Source organism: Taudactylus pleione, unplaced genomic scaffold (assembly GCF_031769625.1).
Source record: "Taudactylus pleione unplaced genomic scaffold, aTauple2 ptg001041l, whole genome shotgun sequence".
NCBI classification, from domain to species: domain Eukaryota; kingdom Metazoa; phylum Chordata; class Amphibia; order Anura; family Myobatrachidae; genus Taudactylus; species Taudactylus pleione.
Window position 1 is genome coordinate 1,990,288 of NW_028285442.1, and position 27,447 is coordinate 2,017,734.

Sequence of the window (27,447 nt, forward strand, 5' to 3'; positions counted from 1 at the left end):
CAGTTGGGGTAGAGGGGGCAAGCAATTGTTGTGAACAGCTTGGGGTAAATGAAGGGAGAAGTTTGTGTAGAGCTAGGGCTACAGTGGGACAGGCAAAGCTGGGGGTAGGGAAGGGTAAGTGCAGACAGCAGTTGCGACAGTGCTGAGGGGGGCAAGGAGGGGAATAGAGGTAGGCAATACTGAAGGTGGTGAGGGGGCAAGGGTAGATAGCAGCTGGGGTAGTACTGGGGGTAGGGAGGGGACAAGGGTAGATAGCAGTTGGGGGCAGTGGTTTCCTACTTCCTCCTGCTAGGAGCCCTCGGCACGCAGTGTCCATCTCCGGGCCGGATAGCAGGCTAAGGATATAAACAACAGCATTTAAATGAACAGTAAACCCGTAGGATGAAGCGGGTGAGAACAACTAATGTGGCACAGTGGAGTGATGCCTACACAAGTAATAGCAACCCAACAGCAGAGTAGTATAGTAAACTATAAATGGGCCAGTGATTCCAGACAGAGAGCAGGCCAAGCTAGTAATGATGAAAAAAAACAGCCTCACTGGAGGATCTGGGTAAAACAAAGTCCACATGTAGAATGCAATGGAGGACAAAGAGAGAGAGGGGGTAGAACAAGTGACAAAGAAAGGGAACTAAAGAGTAGAGCGATAAGCAAGAAGGAGGATGTCCACCACACCGTGGTGGCTGTAGAAAAGGGTAGTAGCAGTCAGACTTACCTTACCGGCATCCCAGCAAAAGGCACAAGGAGAGAGCAGGAGCGCACCTCCATGGAGAGTATCAAGAACCCAGTGGTCATGGAGACAGGTCCAGCGCAGGGGCATGGGAAGCCATCACGGGAGGGGACCACCTCAGCAGGCCACGGGCACTCCAGCGATTAGGACAGCAAGAACCAGGTAATGATTATGCCACCAACAACAAGAGATGGATACACCACCTGGCGTTAGAGCCATGGAGCCTCCCGGTCCCAGCAGGGCAAACTAATACAGCCCCATCAGTCAGGCGATCCTCGATAGCCAGAACGCTGTCCAGTGCATGAAACTACTAGTGTCAATCAGAGCAGGGGCAGTACGGGAAGGATGGAGACTCTAGCAGGTACAGTACCTGTTGAATGTGGGCAGCCGCCTGGCAGCCACCCTTTACTGGTTCGGACTCCAGGCCTTGTGTGGGGCCCGCTACTGATCAGGTGGACCGGAGCCTCTGGAGAGCACGCTGGCAGGTATGGAGGGAGCTGGTGTCAGGCGGCATTTGGATCAGATGCTGCCAGCAGCGATTGGTTGAGGAGATGCTGCCAGCAGCTTCTGGTTAAGGAGACGCCGTCGATTGGTTGAGAAGACGGCAGCGATTGGCTGCTGCGGTGCTGCCCAATCAATATTAAAAACCGGGTCTTCAACTTTCTGTAGCACGTAAAAACGCACTATAGCGCATATTTTGCGATCACTGTATTAGCCCCCACAGATAAAAAAATCAGACATTGGCCCCCACAGAAAAAAATAAATAAAACTCAATTATTGCCTCAGCCCCCCACAAAAGACTTACCTGACCTGTCCTGATGGTAGCAGAGATAGGAGCTCCCAGTCGTCCCTGTCCCTTAGTCACAAGTGTGGCACCAGCACCCAGCAGTCAGTGGTGTGTAGCCTCGGTCACACTCACACACACACACACACACACACACACACACACACACACACACACACACTGCAGAGCTAGAGCAGTGGAGTGCGGGCAGGACGGGTTGCGGCGTGCGTGAACTATGAGGTCACATCGCTTCGTCTCATAGGTCACGGCCTGGGCAGCATTTTGGCTACCTGTAAGAGACTAGTGCTGACCGGGCTCAAAGTTAAACTGGCAGTGGCTGGTGGGCATCTCCGGCGGCACTTTGGTGGCACACTTGTGGACCGCTTGTGGCACAGCACACTGGTTGAAAAACTCTGCTCTAAGGCTTGATACATCTCACCCTAAGTTTATTAACTAGCAGTTTTATTTGTGTTCCGAAGATCTTTAGAGGTCTCTCCATTGAACTCCATGCATTAGCTAAAATCAGTGGTAAATGCAAGTAAATATGTGAGTGGATATGCAGATATTGGAAACTCTGCTATTGGACTCCATTTACATGCTTTGGGGTATATTTACTAAAGTGCGGGTTTTTAGAAGTGGAGATGTTGCCCATAGCAACCAATCAGATTTTAGCTATTATCTTCTAGAACAGTGTTGGCTAACCTTGACACTCCAGCTGTTATGGAACTACATGCACTGCTACAGTTTTGCTATTAGGGCATGCTAAAACTGTGGCAGGGCATGCTGGGATATATAGTTCCACAACAGCTGGAGTGTCAAGGTTAGCCAACACTGCTCTAGAAGCTGCTAGATAAATGTTAAGTAGAATCTGATTGGTCGCTATGGGCAACATCTCTGGTTCTAAAAACCCACACTTTAGTAAATAGACCCCTTTGTGTTCTAGTTTGAAGTTCTAGAAACTGCAATTTTGATCATTATTATAGAGCAATACCTGAATGGCTTTACTCTTTCCCATGTAAAAGGCATGGGCAGAACAGAATAGTGTGGGATACAGTAGCCAATGCAGTCATTTACAGGTCATCTTGTCATTTTAAAGAGTGGTGAAATAAATGATTATTTAATAAACAGATTACATACAATTTATTTTATGTTGAACAGATGACTCCCCTATTAATCCAGAGCCGAAGAATGAGCAGGTAGTGCCTTCCAAGAAGGCAGAGTCTGTCATTCCACTTGCAGAGGTAAAGCCCCAGGAACCCGTGTCCGGAAAGAAGACTGCTCCGAAGAAGAAGCAAAAAATCGAGAACCGTACGTAACATTGGAGGCAATTAGAAATACATTTAATGTATTAAAAGTTGTCTTAAAACCTCAAGAATGTCTTCCGTGTTGCTCTAGCTTGTTCTTGCATGCTTAGAAATTAACCAACTCTGGGAATAATTATTTACTAGGTTTTATTTTGTGCCACAAGAAATCAGTAACAATTTCAGCCTTTCGATGTATCTTTCCTTTGGTAGGAAACCAGGGATTACTGCTCCTGGACTGCTGGCAGCATTGTCACTGTTGTGCAACTCTTCTAACTGAAATTTACAGATGGAGGAGTTCCCCATTTTAATGGCCATAATAGAATTTGCTTCTTCTGTAATGTCCGTAGTGTTTACTTGGCTGACAAGTCAGTTTGGTCACCTGGTCTATTTGGGGAAACAAGATCTTCAAGTCGATTTATAGCCAAATGCTGTCTTCAGTTTCAGCGCTGGTGGACGAGCCGCTAATTCATCCCACAGTGTACATCCCTCTGATGGATAACTCTGACCCTGGGGTGGTGGAAAAGAAGGACATTATGAATGTTGAGAAAGCAGAGACAACAGAGATTGTTCAGAAGACTGGAGGCAAGAAGGGAAAGATCGTTACGGATAAAGGTGAGCGCAAAGGTAACTACGAGTTTCATGTTTATCTCATTTTAAATGTCGTCTTTGCGTCTTATCTAATTATACGGTTTAACAGGATATCTTAAGCATGTATTTCTTTACTGTGTTGGACAGTGTATGTGATGCTGTTGGTCTTGATTTAAGGAGGGTATGTAGATTGCACATCTGATTACAGACCTATTTTGCATACGGGAACTGTGACTTTCATAAATGTCTTGTAACCGGATGGGCTGCTTATTTGACCCTGACTGGGGGAGGTGGTTTACAGATTTGTCTTGCGATCAGTAACCTCCCATAACTGACCACTCCAATGGTGCTACTTTGCCCCCAGTTGTAAGAGAACAGTTGCTAGCACCTAGAACCTCCCAGGCTCCTGGAACCATTTACTTCCCGGTGGTGTGTGTAGATTCTGCAGCACCTCTATACTGATGACTAACTGGAACCTCCTGAGTGCAAGGTTGTAGGCTGAGCACTATGCTGGGTTCAACCCACCGCAGCAATGGGATGAGTTGGCGAGGTAGCTCGTATCTGTATCTTCCTGGATTTTGGCAGGTATGGGCATCTTGCAGTAACAAAGCAAGACCTTAAACCGTAGTATTGCTTAATAGTAGCTCTTAACAGAGCTGTTACCACTAAATGTACTGATGGATACAGACAGTATGCGCTCCTTATACAGAGCCAAAAGACGTTTCTCTCCATGCCATAAATTCTAATTAACACTTAAAACCCTAAACCTAGTGAGTGATGTCATTATGTTGCCAATACTGAGAAGTAATAAACTGTACTGAACCAACCAATCAGGACTAGATGTCATTGCTCCAGTAGACAAGCACTTTCAGGTTAGTTAGGAAGACAGACCTATTCTCTTGCAAACAGGAGAGCTTCCAACACAGGAATATTACATACTATCATTTGTCTCCAGATTTGACTGAGGTTTTTTTTTCTCCCCCTCTTTTTCTCTTACTCGATTCGTCACAATCCTGTTTTTTTTTTTTTTTCTCCCATATTTTGTATTCCCTGCTTTCCTTCTCTTCTATATTTTCTCTATATAATCCTCTTCTCTTCCCCTTCTCTGTCTTACTGCCCCCCTCACTTCCTGGTTTGCCTACTCATAATTCGTCTCTCTGTCCTGCCCCTCTGTCACTTTTTCCCCCCCTTTCTTTCGTTTTCACTTTGTCTCAGGGCAGGATTTAAGGTTTTTTTTCTTCCATTTTAATTAAGTCCTGAGTCAGGCATGGGCTGTTCACTTTAGGTGGGGAATGCATGTATGTGCTGTCATGCTGACTTCTTTTTTTTTTTTTAATCCGCATTCAGTTTTATTATATAGATTAAAGCATGGTTCCTGGGCTAATGGAATAATGAGGTGTTCAGAATTGGGATTTAAATATCATTTACAGTATTCCTTCATCTATCTGCACGTGTTTTATTTAGCCTTGGGATAATGCAAGCATTCCCTTTGAAGTCGGAATTATTGTACAGTCCTTTTATAATAAGAATATGGTGGTCAAGTTAACACAATCCCCCTACCTGAGTCCAGACCTAAGGCATGATTCAATATGGATCACAGTGCGATATCAGCTGCGAAATCCCACGCAACGCAGCTGCGAAAATGTGCTAATGCTTGCCACAGCTCAGCCAGCATAGAGACGCCCACTGCGGCTTTCTCACACCCGTCCAACCTCACACTCCTGCATAAACATCAGTACCATCGATGCACATCGGCCCGTCAAGCACATTTACAGCAACACTGACCAGCCGCAGAAACTGCAAGTCTCGTCGCACGCTATGAGTACTCAAGCTGCTTTTGCAATCGCAGTGGCTAATTTCTGCATGCCCATGCAACGGCGTTCGAACGTACAGGCGCATCTGCGTTTCTGCAACCACCGTCACCAACCCCAAACGCTCACAGCTTGTCACTCACTCTACAATGGATTCCTCTGATCGCAGTGCAATTGTAGAGTACGCGCAGTATGGCTTATACACATGCGCAATGACTTAACAATTCCTCGATCTGCATACGTAATTGCATTTGTGATCGCTAATTCACGGGCCCATAAATCACAGGCCAAGTTTTACACAGTGGGTTTTTTTTTTGTTTGTTTTTCGGGTCATCTAAAATTTCTTTTGTTGAAATTAATTCATTTTATTTCCATTAGATAGAAAAAAAGACAGAAATTGTTTTAAATGTTTTCCCTAATGTTTACTTTTACATATTCAAGGCAATACCAAAAATGATTAAGAAATTTTTGGCCTAGTTCTTCCATTTACAGATTTCCTAAATCTAACGCATGTACCTTTTATATCAAGGCCCCAATTTGCTGATTCTGACCCAAAAATGATTCAAACCGGTGAGTCTGTTTTTTTTAATCTGATTTATTTTGCCGATCAACATAATTTGCCGATCGGTGAATCGGATTGGCATCAGGGATTCTGCCGAGTGATGTATGGCCTGCATAAGTCTGCCATGTTTAACTGTTAGATCCAGCTTCTGTTGGCTCTATCAGTAGCTGCACTTGCCATTAGATGCATTGTGCAGCACAGGAGATGGGATGGTACGATGGATGACTGTCGTGTGTGCACACTGCACAATCCATATGATATATCATTCTGATCCACGCCGGATCGATATATATGTACAATATATCATATAGTGTCTACCCAGCTTATGCTAAATTTTCTGTGAATAGGTGAAATAAGCTGCAGTGTTTTGTGTCCGACAGCAACCAGTCGTATGTCACCTCTTGTTCATCATGTGTCATTGATTATTGTGTTTCCTGCACAATGCTTTCAAATATTGCTAGTTTGATGTAGCTGAACTACAAAATACTGTATCGTATATACCTGGTAGAACTTTTTTTTTTCTTTCTTTTAGAAAATGCGGAAGTGAAATTTAAGGATTTCTTGGTGTCCATGAAGAATATGATTTTCTCAGAAGACGAGGCGATGTCTGTGGTGGAGATGCTGAAAAAGAAATCCAGTTCTGTACAAGAGATGGTACATAAGGTACGATGATCGTTATTGATAATACAGCCAGTTAAAACACAGTGGTATGTGAGATTTATTGGAATGAACTATAAAACAGAAAGGTATAAAAGCATATTTGTAATTTGCACACACTGCTGGTAAAATGAGGCGATTATTAAGGAGGATGATCAGTCACTAGAGGCTGTCACTTGTTTCTGGCCAATTGGATTATGCTGAGAAATATTCCTTCAACCCACATAAATGCAAAAACTTTGGAAATAAATGTAAAAAAACCAGCACTGTTTAGAGATGGACCTTTATTTATTTATTACCAGTTATTTATATAGCGCACACATATTCCGCAGCGCTTTACAGAGAATATTTGGCCATTCACATCAGTCCCTGCCCCAGTGGAGCTTACAATCTATGTTCCCTATCACATGTACACATACACACTGGGGTTAATTTGTGTTGGGAGCCAATTAACCTAGCAGTATATTTTTGGAGTGCGGGAGGAAACCGGAGCACCCGGAGGAAACCCACGCAAGCACAGGGAGAATATACAAACTCCACACAGGTAGGGCCATGGTGGGAATTGAACCCACGACCTCAGTGCTGTGAGGCAGTAATGCTAACCATTACACCGTCTGTGCTGCCTCATATATCTAAGGCTGCATCCACTGCAGCGCCTAGAAGCTGTGTAGCGTTTTGAAAGGCAAAGCAGCCCGGACTGGCAGACTGTCCCAGAGGGAAAAACACCTCCCCCTGAAGGCTGCATTTTCTATGTGTGACTGGCAGGTAGCACTTCCAATGGGAAGCCACTGCCAGTCACAATGTAGGACTGCAACTGGCTCACTGAGGCGCCGGATTTTACTGGGGGCCCTGCAGCAAAACTGTGGCAGTGTATGCTGGGATGTTTAGTTCCACAGCAGCTGGAGGGCTGCATGTTGAATATCCCTGTTTTGTTGTACATTCACATACTAGAAAAAAATTCTCTCTCCGTTATATATGGGCCAGATGTACTAAGCTCAGAAAAGTGATAAACCACCAGCCAATCAGCTCCCAACTGTCATTTTTCAAACACAGCCTGTAACGTGACAGTTGGGAGCTGAGTGGCTGGTCATTTATCACTCTGCACTTCATCACTTTTCAGAGCTTAGTACATCTCTCCCAAGGTGCGTATCCACTAGGCAATTAAACAGGCCGTTTGAACGTTAAAGACATCGTTATCGTTCAATCGCTTGCTAATCGTCCGCAAACCGGCCATGTAAATGTCAAAAACGACCAGCGATGCGTGAGCCCGCTAGTCATTTTTGACATCTATCATCGCCCGTACAAGTCAGGTTCAGCATGTACAGGGATGATGGATGTGCCTACACCGAATGACTGAACGGTCAGTGTAGGCACATCACAGACTGTGAAACGACAGCACGATTACAGTGTCGTCATTGTGCTGTCGTTTCACAGTCGGGAAGTGGATACTTTAGACTTTGTTCCTTGTTGGCCAGCTCTGAATTACACTCTTTCTGCTTTGTGTAATTCGCTACCACTTCCCATATAACTTCATATATTTTCACTTATTGCCATTTTGAGTGCGACAGTAGGAATCTGTCGGGTAGATATTAGCTACTTATTACCTTTTTACACCAGTGAAGATTACACTGTAATTAAACTAACGCCCTATTCACTACTAATCAGGTCGGCTATATGTAAAGACGGTCATTGGGTTTCACTGAGCAGTAACAATGGTTTATGCGGTTACCAAAGCAGGGATGGCAGCTTAATCCACACAGGAGTAGCAGCTTGTTGCTACCATATTGTAATACAAACAAAATATATATATATATATATATATATATATATATATATATATTATACATAAGTCTCATCTATGAATATGTTTTTGTTAATACTGAGAGGAATCCTGGGGGGATAAAATATAAATATTGGTTTTATGTGTGCCAGGTCTTGTTGGACTCTGCTTGCGCCGAGCATTCAAATGGATGTGACAAACCAGTTCAGATGACTGCAGTGACTAATTTGATATGCGAATATTGTAAGCGATGAGAATATTCACCAACAGAGATATCTTGGTGTAAATGCAAGTGGTCGTCCTACGTTAATGTTTTACTCTTTCTGTATATATGTATTTATCTTTTATTGTGCCGTGTTGGTCTCTGTAGAAGCTTGGTTCTGCTGTCAGTTAACTGTCGCCAGTGACGTCTTCATGGCGTTTCCTGATTTAATAACACTTGAAGTGCTCAGTGTGGGTGGGTTTCCCTTTATATTGGATGAACTCCAGCTTGTGCCAGTTTCTGTAGGAAGTATCACAATAGACTCGGCAGAATATATTGTTGGCCTATTGTTGCAGCATTGTTGGCAAGTGTAGTGGAAAGGAAATAAAAATCCAAATGAGTTTCTTCATGACTGGAGCATTACAGACTGTACTTGTGTCCATTTTCGTAGTATACAAATCTAGGAGTGTTTCAGTTCCTGCATAGATGGTCTCTTGTAAAGTGTGCATGAATTGTAATCTGCTGATGCCGTTAATGCTAATTAGCTTATGGCGACTAATGACAGTATGATTCAGAAATATACACCGCTTTTGTTTTTTCAAATGTTTTCTTAGCGCTTTACGCATAAATAAAAGCAATTTTAGACACATTTTGGCCAAATTAATAACTATTCACAAGTTAATGTAAGACTTATTGAGGATGAAGTGAACAATCAAAATGATAAAAGTAGGGACTGAGACTTCATAGTTTGACGTAACACTTTTCCCCTTACCACCATGTGCCTTTCCAGCCGCACTGCAGATGGCGCTTTTATGTGAGCAACTCCAGTGACTAGAATAAAGGTGTGCTGGGGCCTTGTTTATGTGCAATACAGGCAATGAGGAACAGTGATCAGGCTATAGACTTGTATGACAACTTAGCATATTTTACATTTCTCTTTCTTCTATGCTGGGGGACAATGGACCATGGGGTTGTAGATGGGATTTCAGGAGCTGGCACTTAACTAAACCTGTAGCTTTAACCCTAAGCTCCTCCCCTCTGCAACCCCATCACGCCAGTGTAGATTAAGGTGCCTGTGGAGTTAGGCACGTTTTAGAAGGGCTGCTCTGCTAAGGATTTCATGTTTTTGCCTTCGGCGACACCCACTTTGGGCGTACAGTTCTCCGGTCAGGCAGCCTGAGCATTCCCTTCCCTGGGGGAGGCTGTTGAACGTCCCATTGTCCAGTGTCCTCCAGCATAGAAGAAAGGGAAAAGTGGATTTTTGGGTACTTATTGTTGAACCCTTTTCTCTGATTCATTCCCGGGGACACTGCAGTCCCTCCATCATGTCGTGTTTGGTTTTTTGACCGGTTGGTCCCTGCGGTTCTGTTCTTTTGTTATAAATGTTTTTCACTGGGTTAATGGTTCTCCTTACCAGGCACTTTTGAAGTTGTACTGGTGTGATGGGGTTGCAGAGAGGAGGAGCTTAGGTCTAAAGCTAAAAGGATTAGTTAGTTAAGTGCTAGCTCCTGCAGTCCCATCTACAACCCAATGGTCCAGTGTCCCCCAGCATGAATCGGAGAAAAGGATTCAACGGTAAGTAACCAAAAATCCACTTTTCACAAGTAGCCTTTACTGTCCTCAGTTGTGACTTGACTTACTAGTTGTAGCTAATAAATTGTCCGCAAAGATGTCTGAACGGGAAGTAGTCTGTTTTTTTTTTCAACACGCTGTATATCAACAAACTGTATGTGTACGGGACAATGCCAACAGGTTGTGATAAAGTATTTTAATCATGTTGGTAGCAGCAGTGCAAGTAAGCTGGTATGGTATGGTGTACCATTAAGATATTGGCTGTACCCACCCCTCCTACCTTACCATCAACACCACACAGACTCGGCGACAAGACAGACCCTGGGCATTTCCCCGAGTGACAAGAAACTGGTGTGTAGTGCTTTCAGAGCCTACACTACGCAACGCCTAGCGTCGTGCCCCCTGAGTGACGAGAAATGGTGGTGTGTAGTGCTTTCAAGTGCCTACAACACACAGCCCTCGTGGACTAGACAGACCCCAGCCATTGCCCCTGAATGACGAGAAACTACGGGGTGTAGTGCCTACAAGAAAATGAACCTACTTGCACCACTGGTCGGCGGTATAACTTTAAAACTGATACTTTTCAATCATGTTTAAAGTCGTATTTTCAACACTGTTACATGCTTCTAAACATTACAGCAGTGTTGGTATAATGACAACAGCATTGTCCCATGCACATATAGTTGATTATCAAACCGTTTGTGTTCCTTCTGAAAATGAGTGTTATTTAGCCTGAGTGTGTGATACTTTCATTTGCATTTTATAACAAAGGTCTGTATGAAGCACTTAAATGTATTCTCTATTGGAAATTCTTCTTCTTAGGCTTACAAAGGAGATTCTGCTGCATTAATCCAGTTAGAAGAAAAGGAGAAGTTGCTTTCTGCTGCCAGAGATGAATCTGCTCTTGTGAAGGATCAGTGCAGGCAGCTGTCACAGGTAACCCATCCCTGCTCATGGCCAACGTGCTGGCGAGAGTCTTATGAATTGTTATACATGACATATACAGTGAAGGAATGCACATAGGCCTGAGTGACGCCATCAGTGGCACTTCCTCCAGGCACCTTCCAGTCTTTTAGGCCCAATGGTCCTGTATGATCCCTTGCCATTAGGAGAGTAATCTCTGCATCATGCAATGAGTGGGGGTTAGTTCCTCCCGCAGCACACAGTTTGTGATGTGATGGGTATTTCTCCAGGGTTTGGTATAAAAGATAGACCGGAATTAGATAGACAATGTCTAGATGGACAACAGATGTTAGACAGGCAATAGATCGACAGGGACAATAGGTTGACACGGTAAAGGTTGACATGTATGAAAGTCGACAGAGTCTAAAGGTCAACGCAAAAATGGTCAGTATGTGTTTTTTTTGTTCTCTAACCCTAATCTTCACCCTAACCCTCACTCCTGGTGCCTACCCGCCCCCTTCTAGAGCCTCACACTACCCGCCCCCTTCTAGAGCCTCACACTACCCGCTCCCTTCTAGTGCCTCACACTACCCGCCCCCTTCTAGTGCTTAACCCAACAAAAAAAAAAATAAGTGTCGACCATTTTAGTGTCTGCCATTGTGATGTCATTTTGACCCTGTTGACCTTCATCCATGTCGACTTATTGTCTGTCTAACATCTGTTGTCTATCTAGACCAGTGGTCTCCAACCTGTAGCTACTGGCAGCTCGCGGTCTTAATTTTGGTGGCTATACTAGCTGCAGTGCTGCCGAGTAAACTAGGAGGAAGTGACCTCCTCACCTGACGTGCTTCCCTTTGGTTCCACCCATGGTGTCTACACTACAGCGGAGCGATTGACTCCCGCCCAGCCCTGCCGGAAAATCACACAGCAGCCCTGCTTATACAGTATCTTTTGCTCCTCAACTGCACATACCTCCTTGGAGTCGGTAATTAACAGTGAAATGTGCCTGTGCTAAAATTTTATTTACAAACTACAACGATATCACTGTAATAATTAAATGCATTGTTGTTGTTTACTGTGAAATATTCTTTTTAATTTTCATTAAATAACCTTCAATTGTTCGGTTATTAGCCAGATTTTTTTTTCTACAATTTTAGTAGCTCTTCAGGAGGTTTCATTTTACTAAAGTAGCTCATACCTCAAGTAAGGTTGGCGACCACTGATCTAGATATTGTCAACGTTTTACTGTCTATATTTTGATAGGAACCCATTTCTCCGCTATACCTGGTTGTGATTATTTGTATTTCTCTCGTGGTTATGGACTGTTTGCTGGCTGGCACATTGTTATAGATTCCCAGCTCTCTTACTTCTTGGTTTTATTAAAGCCCTGCTGTCTTTTCTATCTGTGATTGTTCCCAGTTACATAGCACTGTAGAGTAAAGCTGTATGGCGCATACCATGTTCTGGACTGGCAGGGATGTATTCGGAAATTAATCATAAGACTTGGTTGCACCTTTAAGCAGTAATTTCTTGCATCTATGATGAGTTACATAGGGAGTAAAGGGTATAGCCATAACTTGCTGTGTGCGCAGCACCTTCATGGTAAGTTATATATGTCATTTCTATGCGGGATATGTCCTATTGGAAATAACTGATTTAGTCAAGAATCCATGTGTGTTTTCTGACCGTCCTTGGGGAGTTCTACCAAACGCTGGCGCGCTTTGCAGCTGCCACATAGCAGGTTATTACCGTAGGAAACCCTCTGCGGGCTGTGGACAGAAAGCAGCGAGGTTTCCCTGTCAGATTTCCTGCGTTGTATTAATGCACAGAACATCAGCACTGTTTGAGTCTCCCCTGTGTCTAGTTATTCTGTTTGATATAAATATTATATGTTTTTTATTAGTAGGTGAATATATTATAGCAGAGGTTCCCAAACTCCACCATTACAGTGCACGTTTTAAGGACATCCATGCTTGACCACAGGTGACTTAATTAGTACCTCAGTCAATTTGATTTAACCATCTGGACTCAAGCATGGATATCCTTAAAACCTGGACTGTAATGGTGGAGTTTGGGAACCTCTGGATTATATTGTTGTTGCCACCATAATAGTGGGTGACATGGTGCCCATTTGCTGTGCTGGGTTTAGTACTTGCACCTGCATGAAATGTATTCTGTATGCTTCTTTATTAGACTAACCTATATTGTGTCTCTTTATTTAAGGAGCTGTTAGCAGAAAAGCAGAAATGTAACTTGGTTGAAGTAAAAGCACGGGAGAGGATCAGCTTGCTGGAGAAGGAACATGGGGTTTTCCAAAGCAAGATACACAGCAGCTACCAGGATGCCCAGCAAATGCAGCTTAAAGTAAGGAAGTGACAGCACAGAGCAAAGCAGACTCTCTATGCGTTCATGATCTGCTTGGGTGGAATCCTGTTGGGGTTATTGTGCCCTTATATGTTTGGAAATGTAGTGCAGCAACTGGTGTGCCACAGGTTTCTCTGTGGTTGTGTTACACATCCATTGTTGATTCTTGCTGTGTGAACATGTCTTAGCCTTCGTTGTCTTTACATGCTGTCACAGGTGATAAGTGCGTCTGTGGCACATCTGTAATTCTGTTCTACATGGTGATCTTTAGGCTCAGATACTGGCATGAAAAGCACGTGCCCTGCTCACACACTTAAAATATATAACCTACTGAAAATAATGATATTTTTAGTTACTGTTTTTATGATCACCTTAAGGGCATTTAAGTGCACGCAAGCAATTGTGTTATGTAGACAAAGTGATGGCTAATATGGTGTTGCACACAATCATCCAATAAGATTCGAGTGCAGATACGTGGTGTGTGTGTGTGTGTGTGTGTGTATGTATATATATATATATATATATATATATATATATATATATATATATATATAAATGTTGTATGCTAAAGTTGGACCGGCACTCCTAACGTGTGTGTGTGTGTTTTATATATATATATATATATATATATGTATATATATATATGTATATATAAAACACACGCGTTAGGAGTGCCGGTCCAACTTTAGCATATAACATTTATTTATTTATGTGTGTGTGTGTGTGTGTATGTATGTATATCTTATTTTTTCTTTTTTTTTGTACATCAGTTTTAAAAATGTGTTCAGAGTATACTGATGGTGTAACTCTGAATAAAGCTCTAAGCGATCACAGGAAGAACTATGACCCATAATAACTGTGTAATATGTGTGTCCATTTGCCTATTACTTATAGCTTTCTTTGCTATCCTATGCTAGTGGTTCTCAAGTCCAGTTATCAAATACTCCCAACAGGTCATGTTTTCAGGATTTCCTCAATGGAAACGGGTGTAATAAATACTGACCCAGCAAAATAGATGAACTCACCTGTGCATGATTAAAGAAATCCATAAAACATGACCTGCTGGAGGACTGGAGTTGAGAACAACTGTCCTAGGCTATCGGTTGTAAGTGTACAGTGCTGAGCGTTGATATCTTCTGAGCATAGTACATGTGTACTTTCCCTGATGTCTTCAGTTTTTTACAGTTATACTACAGTTCCTGCTTTTATTTTCCCCTCTTCTCGCTTGTTTTGTGTTTCTTACTGGGATATATTCCTGATGTTTTATTAGAAAATGTCTCATATTTAAGGCAATATGAGGACAACTATGAAACTTTTGTAGATAAGTAGAGAAAAGGTGATGTTACTCTTACCAACCAATCAGACACTTACTACTGTTTGTCTAAACTGCAGTAGAACAATGGCTGCTAGGATCTGATTGGTTGTTGGTCACCACACCATTATTAATTTCTTTCAGTTTTTATAGGCGGTTTTGTACTTGTCACCTTTTTGCCAGGGTATTTAGATTTTCACCTTCTCTATGTGTTACAGTTGGAGTCTAAGGAGTGTATTTACTAAAGTGAGAGTTTTTAGAAGTGGAAATGTATCCAATAGCAACCAATTAGATTCTACTTAACATTCAACTAGCACCCTCTAGAAGATAATAGCTAGAATCTGATTGGTTGCTATCGGCAACATCTCCACTTCTTAAAAACTGTCACTTCAGTAAATATACCCCTATGTCACTGAGTATGCCCGCTGCCGCGCATCGTCAGCGACATCGCCCGTCAGGCCTACATGGAGGTCCAATGGGCATCATCGTCAACGAGGGTGCAGTCGCGATGTCGGTTCCCGTCACACGACAGGTTGGCTGGGTACACATCGTTAATTGTGTACCCAGCCCGAGGTTACAGTTTAAACCCACTAACTACTACGTGGCACTAGAGTTGCATCATATTTTAGTATGTATTAATGTGTTAAAATTGGAGTAAAATCCTGGAAAATATTGCTGACAATGCACTTAGTGTACTGCAATTGATAGTATGAGAAAAAGAAGGTGATAACTTACTCCGTGCACATCAACCCTTTGAAGATATCGCTTTTCTTATTTATTTTTTTCATTATCTTATTTTTAGTTCATACAGAGTTTGCATTTCTGAATAGAGGGAAATGTTTACCCTTATTATTTTTAAAGTATAACCTTTATTGTGTCTTCGTAAAATATTCTAATAACATTAAAGGAAATGGAGCTAAATATTAAAAAATAGAAAGTGAAATTAGTTAGAAATAAGTGGCTCTAAAATTAAATTGGTTGCCTGTGGCACCTTCTGTATTTCTCCAATAGATTAATATCTAATGTATAAGTTAAGGGGCACATCTACTAGCAGACTTTGAAACGACTGCACGATTACGACATTGTAAACGTGCAGTTGTTTCACAGTCTGTGCTGTGCCTACACTGAACGAGCAGTCACTCAGTGTAGGTGCATCAATCCTAACTTGCTCAACCTGACATTATCGTCGGGTTGACCAGCATGTTCGGGCGATGATTGATGTCGTAAACGACCAGCAGGAGCACGCATCGTTGGTCGTTTTCGACATTAATGTGAGCGATTTGTGCCCGATTACTGAGCGATTGCACGATTACGATGTCGTAATCGTGCAATCGCTCAGTAATACCGCGTAGTGGATACATGCAGCATTGCTGTATGTGTGTATATGTAGACTTTAATATAGTGAGTTGTTGAATTACTGGGCTTTTCATTATGAAACTCAGTTTGTATAAATATTCTTGCAGTTTAAAGTCCTCCCTGTGAATAAATCTAGCTGTCATTGTTGGCTTATGATGTTGCATTGTTTTGCAATTTTATCCTTCTTATACTCTGTTGCATTATTCACTTATTTATTTGTGAATTACATTACGTTATAAAATACATTGAGAAACTTTAGTACTTTAAAATCTCTTGGTAAACTGCAAGATACTTCCACAGAAAAGAAATATCCTTGTTAAATTGTAACTAGTGGACAATACTACAGAGTATAAGAAAGATACAATTTCAAAACAATGCAACATCATAAACCAACACTGACAGCTAGATCTAGTCACAGAAAGGCAAGGCAACATACAAAAAGCCTAGTTCACCAACCCACTATATTAAAAGTGACTACATATCCACATACATACAGTAACTTATACATTTAATATATATTAATCTATTGGAGGAATAAACAATAAAGTGCCACAGTCGGGCAATTTAATTTCATTTTAGATTCCCTTATTTCTAACTAACTTCTCTTTCTTACTGATAAAAGTATTTTTCACATTTGACACTGTATTTCCATGTGGTTGTGTCTAACCGAGCAGTAACCCAGTTAATAATATGTATCCACTTGTGTAGCCACATTGTATCTACAGTTTTTTTTGTTTTAGAATTGAAACATATTTGGTTTTGTTAGACACTTCATATAGAAGGATACATAAAAAACTAGAGTTAGTGTTGAAATTCTCCAATTTAATAGTACAATTCAATCCTCACTATCAGGGGTATTCAATATGGGTGCGATAACATCGTTTTTGCGTTAATATCGCAATTATGACGTCATTATCGCAGGTTTTACTTTTACACCCTATTCAATTTCTAAGACTTATCGCAGTTTTGACAAGTCTTTGATAAAAAACGGTGATAAGTTTTCATCATTGAATAGGTGTCGAAAAAAAGTGCAGAATTGGGGTTTAGGGGTGCAGGCTTAAAAAAAAAATAGCCTGCACCCCTGAGAATGACATTTATAAAAGAACTGTGTCAAAAAAAGTTTTTTTTTAAAAAATAGGGACACCCCAAAAAATTTACTTAAAAATTGGGGTGCAAAAAAAAAAAAATGGGGAAAAATTGTTAAACAATAGAGAAATAGGTTCAGGGCTATTCCGCAAGTATGCGGCAGGTGTTTTCTAGAATAGAATTATAGCGGCAGGTGCACAAATGCAAATTTTAAAAAACTTACTTTAGGGACATCAAAATATGCTAGTACCCATTTTCATGTACCCCAAATCTGATGGGACTACTTAAACGAAAAAAATAACCTAAGTGCTCTTCTGCAATACTTCTTCAATGTCGGGAAAAAAACACCTGCTGCGGCTATTTAAATCCCCGACTTTCAATTAAAGGCTAAAACGGGGGTACCCATAGTGTTCCCCCATGTTTTTACAACTTTAGGGGGGGTCTTACAATTATTTTAAGGAAAAATTCGTAACTTTACGCAAATCCAACTTCGGAGTTTCCCATTTTCGTTAATTTTATATTGAATACGGGAATAAGCGGGAGCGCGCACCAGACTTAACGCAGAAAAAAACTCCGATATGAAACGTTAACTTCGGCAGTGAAGTTAACGTTTCATATTGAATATCCGTCTATGTCTGATATAATATCATGTGGGAGATGACAGGTGGTTGATTTGTTTCTTATATATAGTCTATTATCTACAATAGCAAGATAATTGTTTTCACAATTAATGCATCCACTGATATAAAGAATAACCCGGTACTGACATAGTTTGGCAGTTCTTGATGTACCGTCACTCGCACAATGCTGCACTTAGTATGTACGGCTGGTAGGCAGTGAAAAGGTAAAAAAGATGTTTATATTTCACCCCTGCCGTTCCCAGTTTGCGGCACACATTGTGCACAGCCAAAAGGCTAGAAAACAGTGGCAATATATGGTAGTAATGTCTCTTCTGCGTCCACGGCACGAGTTGTACTCAGCTCGGGGTGCTAATGTTGGTGTCTCGCTGCTCCCGCACTCTGTCCGCAGCACAGGTTATACACAGCCCGGAGGGGTAGTGTTGGTGTTGACCGGTCAGCACTTCCAAAGACAGAAAAAAAGGCTTTACGCGTTTCTCCGCCTCAAATTGTCTCGGTGGCTTCCTTAGGAGACTCAGCACTATTAAATTGGAGAATTTCAGCACTTACCCTAGTTTTTATGTATCCTTCTATATGAAGTATCTAACTAAATCAAATATTTGTCAATTCTAAAAAAAACTCTGTGGATACAATTTGTCTACACAAGTAGATACAGATTATTAACTGTTACTGCTTGGTTAGACACAACCACTTGGAGTTAGTGTAAAATGTGAAAAAGTCTTTTCTTAGTGATTTTTACAGACATATATATAAATCCTGATTGAGAAAGTGGAAATAAATTTTTTTATTGTACTATGTTTTATATTGATGCAATTGCTATGTGATATTTTATAATTTTTATACAATTAAATTTAATTATCTGACAGCGTCTTGAACTAGCCTTTTCTGTTTATCTTGTGTATATATTTGGTGGGTGAATATATTTCCCACCTCTGTTTTCTAGGCAGCAGTCAGAAAAGTTTTTATACACTGGTACCTAGGAGGTGCAGTGCCAGATTTTTTAGGTGTTTGTAGTAACTTTTCTTTCTGTCTTTTTTAATATTTTGCTCTTATTGCTTTAATGTTTAGAATATTTTATTAATAAACAATAAAGGTTATATTTTTTAAAAATTGAGGCAACCATTTCCCTCTATTCAGAAACACAAACTCTGTATGAACTAAAAAAAAGGATAAAAGAAAAATAGAAGAAAAAGTAATTTCTTCAAAAAGGTTCTTGTGCACGGAGTAAGTTACCCCCTTCTTTTCATACTACACAGTTGGGGTCAGCAGTAGTACTCCTATATATAGAAGAGAGGTTCTTGGGCACGGAGTAAGTTACCCCCTTCTTTTCATACTACACAGTTGGGGTCTGTATAGTAGCACTCCTATATATAGAAGAGAGATTCTTGTGCACGGAGTAAGTTACCCCCTTCTTTTCATACTACACAGTTGGGGTCAGTAGTAGCACTCCTATATATAGAAGAGAGATTCTTGTGCACGGAGTAAGTTACCCCCGTCTTTTCATACTACACAGTTGGGGTCAGTAGTAGTACTCCTATATATAGAAGAGAGATTCTTGTGCACTGAGTAAGTTACCCCCTTCTTCTCATACTACACAGTTGGGGTCAGTAGTAACACTCCTATATATAGAAGAGCGGTTCTTGTGCACGTAGTAAGTTACCCCCTTCTTATCATACTACACAGTTGGGGTCAGTAGTAGCACTCCTATATATAGAAGAGAGTTTCTTGTGCATGGAGTAAGTTACCCCCTTCTTTTCATACTACACAGTTGGGGTCAGTATAGTAGCACTCCTATATATAGAAGAGAGGTTCTTGTGCACGGAGTAAGTTACCCCCTTCTCATACTACACAGTTGGGGTCAGCAGTAGTACTCCTATATATAGAAGAGAGGTTCTAATTCTGAATCTCCATAAAGAGATATTTTAAAATAATTCCAGAGAACACTGACAACCACCCACAAGAGCAACTACTGAGCACATTTAGGTGAGATGTGGGATCACAGCCCCTTCTTTTTGCTAGTCCTGCAATTATCTGCTTTGAGAATTAACCTTTTATCATATGTTTTGTATAATCCTGCACATTTATCTGGGAAACTCTCTAGCAAATCCTCATTAGATATCAATCCCTGGTATCTAATGGCCTAGCTTATTAGCACCATGCCAGACATTTCAATGTAATACGTGTTCTGCATTTCCCTATATTGCCTTGTCATCTACTCCTTATTGGTGCCAGGTCTAACCCTGCTACTGCTTTAAATAACTCCACAGATCTTTCATTTATAGCTTTGGATTGAACTGTCGCTCTGCTCCCTTCCAATACCAAAGCAGAGTGTAAGCTGAGAGCAGATGGTGTCCTGAGACATCCTTCCACGTAGGTGTGTGTGTGCATAGATATGCATCTTTATATAACCCGTGTCCTCCCTCTAAATACACTACTCTATGTGCCAAGTCATAGGCTCTGGGAGACAAGGCAATCAGATGGGCCATGTAACTGGACAGCGTAATATTTGTCACCTTGGCACCTTCCCCCTTTTATAATTACTTTATGAAAGTAGAAGAGAAAAGGTGATGCATTGGTTTACAGGAACAGACACAGGAAAATAAACAAGTCATGGCTATTCCATGACTTTTCTGTTATGTCAGCAGGTACTTTAATGTGGCATAATACAGGGCTCGACAAATACCAGGGGCCAGGTCGCCATGGCTTCCAGATTTTTGCTGCCTGGCTACCAGATTTTGCAGTGAGGGAGGAAGCAGATCCTCATCAGCTCTGGCGGAGTTCGTGCCTATAGTACTGCGGTGTTCATATCATGCACTGGAGTGCATGTGCAGAGTGTTGCCTGTGGTGACTGTTGTGCCTGTGTCAGTCCCGGCCTGCGCTGATGACTCCTCTCCTTCTTGGCCTGCTCTGATCCCTGTTGTCTGTCCCAGTCTACGCTGATCCTCCTGTTCATCCTGGCTGTTTACTGTCTCCTATCTCCGGCTGCATAGAGCTCTCCGGTAGTAGGGTCTATGCGTGGCCAGGGATTGCAGAGCGGCTTCAGAGGGATAGTGGTGTGACCATGAGGGGAGGGGTTTTGTTGTACTTTCTGGCACCATTATTTTATGTGAAATGTAGTCCGTTATTACTGGATGGTGGAGCAGGGGAGCTGTGCAGAGCAGCGAGGGAGCCTCCATTTTACTGTATCCATTCAACTGTGACCATTTTGTGGACTAGTATAGTGTGTATAAAGGTTGCATAACACACAGAGCTGTGCTCCTTACTCACTCCTGTAATTTTTTTGGGGGGGCGGTGGTCTGGCTCCTACAATTTCATCCTGGATCCTAGAATTTAGAAAAAATTGTCAAGCCCTGGCATAATATGTACTGCGGTCACTGTGTGGCATATTCTAAACTGGGGGGTACTACAGTGTGTTGTATTGTGAACAATGGGGCACTACAGTGTGGTATAATATGAACTAGGAGCATTGTGTGGTATAATGTGAACTAGGGCACTATTATGGGGCATAATATCTAGGGCACTACTGTGGGGCATGAAAATTTCTAGGGCACTATTATGGGGAATAATATCTAGGGCACTACTATGGGGCATAACCATATTTAGGGCACTTCTATGGGGCATAACCATATTTAGGGCACTACTATGGGGCGTAACCATATTTAGAGCACTCATTGGGCATAACCATATTTAGAGCACTCATGGGGCATAACCATATTTAAGGCACTACTATGGGGCATAACCAGATTTAGGGCACTACTATGTGACATGAAATTAACAATTGCTGGGATGAGCTTTCTTTCTTGAAGAATTGGGATGGGGGCTCCGTCTCAATATTGCTATGGGGCAACAACCTTCTGGCTACCCCCCTGGTTGGCATGAAAAAATTACTGAGGTTGAATAATTACTGTAATTCAGCTGTGAGCTTTAGATATCAAATAAATCTTAAACAATAAAAATAAAAAAACACTTTTTTTTCTATTAATGTTGAAACATCCTGTAGCTTCCACATTTAAATATACTTGAATATTTTAGTTTAAAGTTGTCCCAGCTTGCTGTCTTTTTTTTTTTCTACTGTACAGTTAATGGACATTTTCATGTACAACAGCTTTAAAAAGGATTCAACCATTTGGACATTTTTCACATTTTATTTTCTTCATGGAAATCATACAATTGATTTTTTTTCAGAACTGATGAACAAAAATTTTCTGAAATGTCAATAAAAAAAACCTGAAGATTTTTTGATTAAACATAAATAACAGACAATAATTGTTTACATGAATCACTCCCCCCCCCCCCCCCCTGTTTATGCACAGCAATTGTGACCCTTAACAGGTGTAGTTAATGATATTGATTGTTTTGTTACAATTGTACCTGACAAGGGGTGGGGATATATTAGGCAGAAGATGAACACTCTGTTCTTGACGTTGATGTGTTGGAAGCAGGAAAAATTGGCAAGCGTAAGGATCTGAGTGACTTTGACAAAGGTCAAATTGTGATGGCTAGATGACTGGGTCAGAGCATCTTCAAAACTGCAGATATAGTGGAATGTTACCAGTATGCAGTGGTTAGTATCTACCAAAAGTGGTCCAAGGAAGGACCAACCGGTGAGCCAGCGACAGGCCCATTGATGTGCATGAGGACAATGGCTATCTGGTTCTATCATACACAGCAGCTACTGTAGCACAAATTGCTTAAATCTTTAATGCTGGCTATGATAATAAGGGGTCAGAACACACCGTGCATCGCTGCTGGCTGTATAGCCTCAGGCCGGTCAGAGTGCCCATGTTGACCCCTGTGACCACTGTCGAAAGTGCCTACAAATGGCACGTGAGCATCAGACCTGGAGCATGGAGCTATGGAAGATGGTGCCTGGTCTGATGAATTAAGTTTTCTTTTACAAAATGCGGACGGCCGGGTGCCTGTGCATCGTTTACCTGGGGAAGAGATGCGCTAGGATGCACTTGACAATGTTCTGCTGGGAAACATTGGATCCTGGCCTTCATGTGGATGTTACTTTGACATGTACCACCTATCTAAACATTGCTGCAGATTATTATTATTATCATTTATTTATATGGCGCCACAAGTGTTCCGCAGCGCCTTACAAAGTATATAAATTGTAGACAAGCGACTTACAGAACAATACAATACAGGACCAGGACATGGATAATATATATTGCTACATTAGCGACCATAACACCCAGATAAGCAACAGAGCATAAGCAATCAAGTGTTAGGTGCCCTAGTGGTGAGTAAGAAGTAGATGAAACTAAAGTAGGGAGAAGCACAAGAGGGTAGAGGGCCCTGCTCGTAAGAGCTTACATTCAGATGAAGTATACCACTTCATGGCAATGGTGTTCCCTAATGGCAGTGGCCTCTTTCAGCATGCTCCCTGCCACACTGCAAACATTGTTCAAGAATGGTTTGAGGAACATGACAGAGTTCAAGGTGTTGGGCCTCCAAATTCCCTAGATCTAAGTCAAACGGTGCATCTGTTGAGATGTGCTCGAAAAACAAATTTGAGCCATTGAGGCCCCCGCCTCGCAACTTATCGTGTTGGTGCCAGACACCACAGGTCACCTTGTGAAGTCCTTGTCTCGACGGGTCAGAGCTGTTTTTAGCGGCACAAGGGACACACACACACACACACACGTATGTTTTACCAGTATTCTCCATGTATGAAGATGTCTACATTGGTGTTTGTCGTCCTTTTAAGACTTGCAATATGGTGTTATATAACAGTGGCTTGTTGCTGAGTTTCTGTAAATGAAACTGGTTTTGTATACGTACATAACATTATCGCATGAAAGGACTTAATTTGTGGTATTTGTTTAGTTTCAGCAGGTCCGCGAGCAGTTGGAAAGCCAGCTTGCTCACCTGAAACAGGAGAATGGTATCCTCAGAGATGCTGTGAGCTCGGCCACCAACCAAATGGAAAGCAAGTATGTCCTTTCTTCTGTTTTTGTATGTAATATCTGCTTTTATGTCTTAAAATACATAATATTTGCATACACAGTAAGAACTATAGCTACCCATTGTTCTAATGAGGCTCCTTCATGACCAGCACCCTACCCTGTGCTCACATGGCCATAGGTGACCAGAACGCATCTGTCTGCAGATTTATGTTCTGTGTTAGGAGAAGCCCCTGATGTGGTCAGTAGCCTGGAGAAATGGTCTATCTTTTTTCCATTGATGGTGTGGAGAAACTTCTCCTTGTTCTGCAGGCACAGTCTCTTTACTGTCGTTGGCCAGGTGTGAAGTAAACTCAATAGCCGACTTTGTTGCCATCTGCCATATTTGCCCAATATCGCTTATCACAGGCTGCTTACATGGAGAATTATTAAATTTTGATAGTTAGCTGATGACTTCATTGGGGTGCAGATGTTTTGTCATGTAGTAGATAATGAAATAATGGAAAGAGTCCGCACAAGCAATATCAAAGTTCTTTAGGAAGATGACATGTAGAATATCGAATAAAGTAATATATACCAACATAATGGTCTATCTTTTACAATAAATTCTGGATGACACTAGGTTGGTGGTGCGCCCACAAAAATTTGTGCAGTACATATGTGAAAAAGTTTAAGTAAAGAACAAAAACTAGAAAAAAGACAAATATGTCTGTGTGGGCGCACTCTTATAACAGATTATGGAGATAATAAATAGAAGAAATTAAAACTTAACTTTTATTTTTTAAATGTACTAAAAGAAATTCTCTTCAGTATGACATATCACATTTAATAATAAATCAGCATATTGATCCAATGATCAAAAAATTCAGAGAAAGGAATAACAATTCCAGGTGATACAGAGTAATTATAACTTGCATAGAAGAGCCTATAATATTAATGTAAAAGACCGAATCTAGGTCTTATCCACATTGATCAGTATGCAAAACAAGCAATGGTATATAATGTTAGTAATAAGCCAATGCCTATATGCAAAATGCAGGAAAATTGGTGAAGATTAATACTAAAATGAAAGGATCTCTAAGGTCCTGTTACTATAATTAAAGTCCACAGTGGACACAGAGACACCACATACAGCAAATACAGATTCTGACTGACAAAAATAAATAAATGAATATCAAATGATTATCAACAGGACTGATATATATAGTTTCAGTCAGTCTGACAGATACTATCGTAAACCCAGTTTCAACTCTCCCAATGTTAGTGACAGATATCATAATAAAGACACACTTCAATATGACAAATATGTGTCATATCCAGGTACCATCTGGGAGCAGACCAGTGCGGAATCAACCCAATTGATGTCTGAGAAATAGAGTGTTGTGTCAGAAGTCACATGATATGAGGAAAACAGTAAGGTCTGAGGTGAGAAAACGCACTAAGTCACTTCTACTGTTCCCAGTCAATCAAACTGGGAATGAGAGAGTGACAGTTGCGTTGCCTCAGATGAAACATTTAGCTCCCGGATCTCACACACACAACATCTCAGCACTGCCGGTTCTGACACAGGTACTTTCACTATTGCTCAGATGCGCTCTCTCATCTGAGTCCTTAGCATGTGACTTCCCCTGCAATGCCCAATTGGTATCAGGGCTCAGACGCAGCTACATCTCAGAAAGCAGAAGTGCTTTTCTGTTGGTTCATCTGAGGCAGCGCCACTGTCACTCTCTCATTCCAAGTTTGATTGACTGGGAACAGTAGAAGTGACTTAGGGCATTTTCTCACCTCAGACCTTACTGTTTTCCTCTTATCATGTGACTTCTGACACAACACTCAATTATTTATTTCTCAGACATCAATTGGGTTGATTCCGCACTGGTCTGCTCCCAGATGGTACCTGGATATGACACATATTTGTCATATTGAAGTGTGTCTTTATTATGATATCTGTCACTAACATTGGGAGAGTTGAAACTGGGTTTACGATAGTATCTGTCAGACTGACTGAAACTATATATATCAGTCCTGTTGATAATCATTTGATATTCATTTATTTATTTTTGTCAGTCAGAATCTGTATTTGCTGTATGTGGTGTCTCTGTGTCCACTGTGGACTTTAATTATAGTAACAGGACCTTAGAGATCCTTTCATTTTAGTATTAATCTTCGCCAATTTTCCTGCATTTTGCATATAGGCATTGGCTTATTACTAACATTATATACCATTGCTTGTTTTGCATACTGATCAATGTGGATAAGACCTAGATTCTGTCTTTTACATTAATATTATAGGCTCTTCTATGCAAGTTATAATTACTCTGTATCACCTGGAATTGTTATTCCTTTCTCTGAATTTTTTGATCATTGGATCAATATGCTGATTTATTATTAAATGTGATATGTCATACTGAAGAGAATTTCTTTTAGTACATTTAAAAAATAAAAGTTAAGTTTTAATTTCTTCTATTTATTATCTCCATAATCTGTTATAAGAGTGCGCCCACACAGACATATTTGTCTTTTTTTCTAGTTTTTGTTCTTTACTTAAACTTTTTCACATGTGTACTGCACAAATTTTTGTGGGCGCACCACCAACCTAGTGTCATCCAGAATTTATTGTAAAAGATAGACCATTATGTTGGTATATATTACTTTATTCGATATTCTACATGTCATCCTCCTAAAGAACTTTGATATTGCTTGTGCGGACTCTTTCCATTATTTAGTTATCTACTACATGGCAAAACATCTGCACCCCAATGAAGTCATGAGCTAACTATCAAAATTTAATAATTCTCCATGTAAGCAGCCTGTGATGAGCGATATTGGGCAAATATGGCAGATGGCAACAAAGTCGGCTATTGAGTTTACTTCACACCTGGCCAACGACAGTAAAGAGACTGTGCCTGCAGAACAAGGAGAAGTTTCTCCACACCTTTATTTAAACTTTTTCACATGTAGTAGATAGCCATACACCATCCAACTAACCAACTGACTATTGTCTGACCAACTGGACCATCATGAATGGAGACGCCATGCCCCTAATTTCAAGGTAACCAGCACTGGGCTTTGCCTTTCTGGTCTGGTGGAACCAGAAAGGGGGGTACCCATAGAGAGGGGGTCCCCCAACAATGGTTTTAGCCAGCCCCAGGTCTGTTGGCACTAAGGGATAAATTTACTAAGATGCGTGTTGGTCCGAGATTGCAATCTCGGGTGAGTTTAGGCGTTTTTTTCAACTCGCAAATTTACTAAAGGCAACCTCAGGAGAGTTTTCGCTCTTTTCACTGATAAACTCGGGGGAGATTGCAAACGCAAATGAACTCACCATTGGTCAAACTCTGAAATACTTTTCATGAAAAAGATGCAACTCTGGATTTACCAAGATTCGAGATTACAATCTTGGGTGTAATTGTAGCAAACTCGCAGCTAAATTGAAGTTTCAAATAGACCATCTCCTGAGCTGTGAGCTGGGCAGAAACATACATAGATCAGTGTGATTTGTGAGTGTTTCTGCATGTAAACACTATGTAAAGGGTTAATATAAAATAAAGGTCCGCCCCCCAAAAGGCATAACCAGCGTCGGGCTGCTCAGCCAGTCCCGGTTCCTAAAAATACGGGGTAAAAAACGAGTAGGGTTACCCCATATATTAGGATCCATCACTGGGCTGCTGAGCCTGTCCTGGTTTTAAAAATAGGGGGGAAAAAATTTGCGTAGGGGTCCCCCTATCTTTTAAACCAGCAAAAAGTCTGCAAAAAGATTAGCGGCCAGGATGACTGTACTATGCCTGTCACACTCTCTTCATTACTGCAGACTGTCTGATTTTTTTTTTTAAGACAACCAGCGTGTTGCCCACCGACAAGCCCTTCAGGTGGGAGCACATATGACCCA

General features: G+C 41.3%; 1 protein-coding gene across 12 annotated transcripts in view; it reads left to right on the plus strand.

Annotated features, from left to right (window-relative positions):
• Positions 1 to 27,447, plus strand: part of KTN1 (kinectin 1) — a 168,407-nt gene that overhangs the window by 58,622 nt on the left and 82,338 nt on the right. For 8 of the 12 annotated variants that reach the window (XM_088461377.1, XM_088461381.1, XM_088461372.1 and 5 more), the window contains exons 3-8: positions 2,670 to 2,819; positions 3,254 to 3,439; positions 6,309 to 6,439; positions 10,810 to 10,923; positions 13,114 to 13,254; positions 23,482 to 23,588. In XM_088461377.1, the coding sequence (XP_088317503.1) occupies positions 2,670 to 2,819; positions 3,254 to 3,439; positions 6,309 to 6,439; positions 10,810 to 10,923; positions 13,114 to 13,254; positions 23,482 to 23,588 (829 nt within the window). The remainder of the gene's footprint in view (positions 1 to 2,669; positions 2,820 to 3,253; positions 3,440 to 6,308; positions 6,440 to 10,809; positions 10,924 to 13,113; positions 13,255 to 23,481; positions 23,589 to 27,447) is intronic. The other 4 variants (XM_088461375.1, XM_088461376.1, XM_088461382.1 and 1 more) reach the window with 1 other exon arrangement.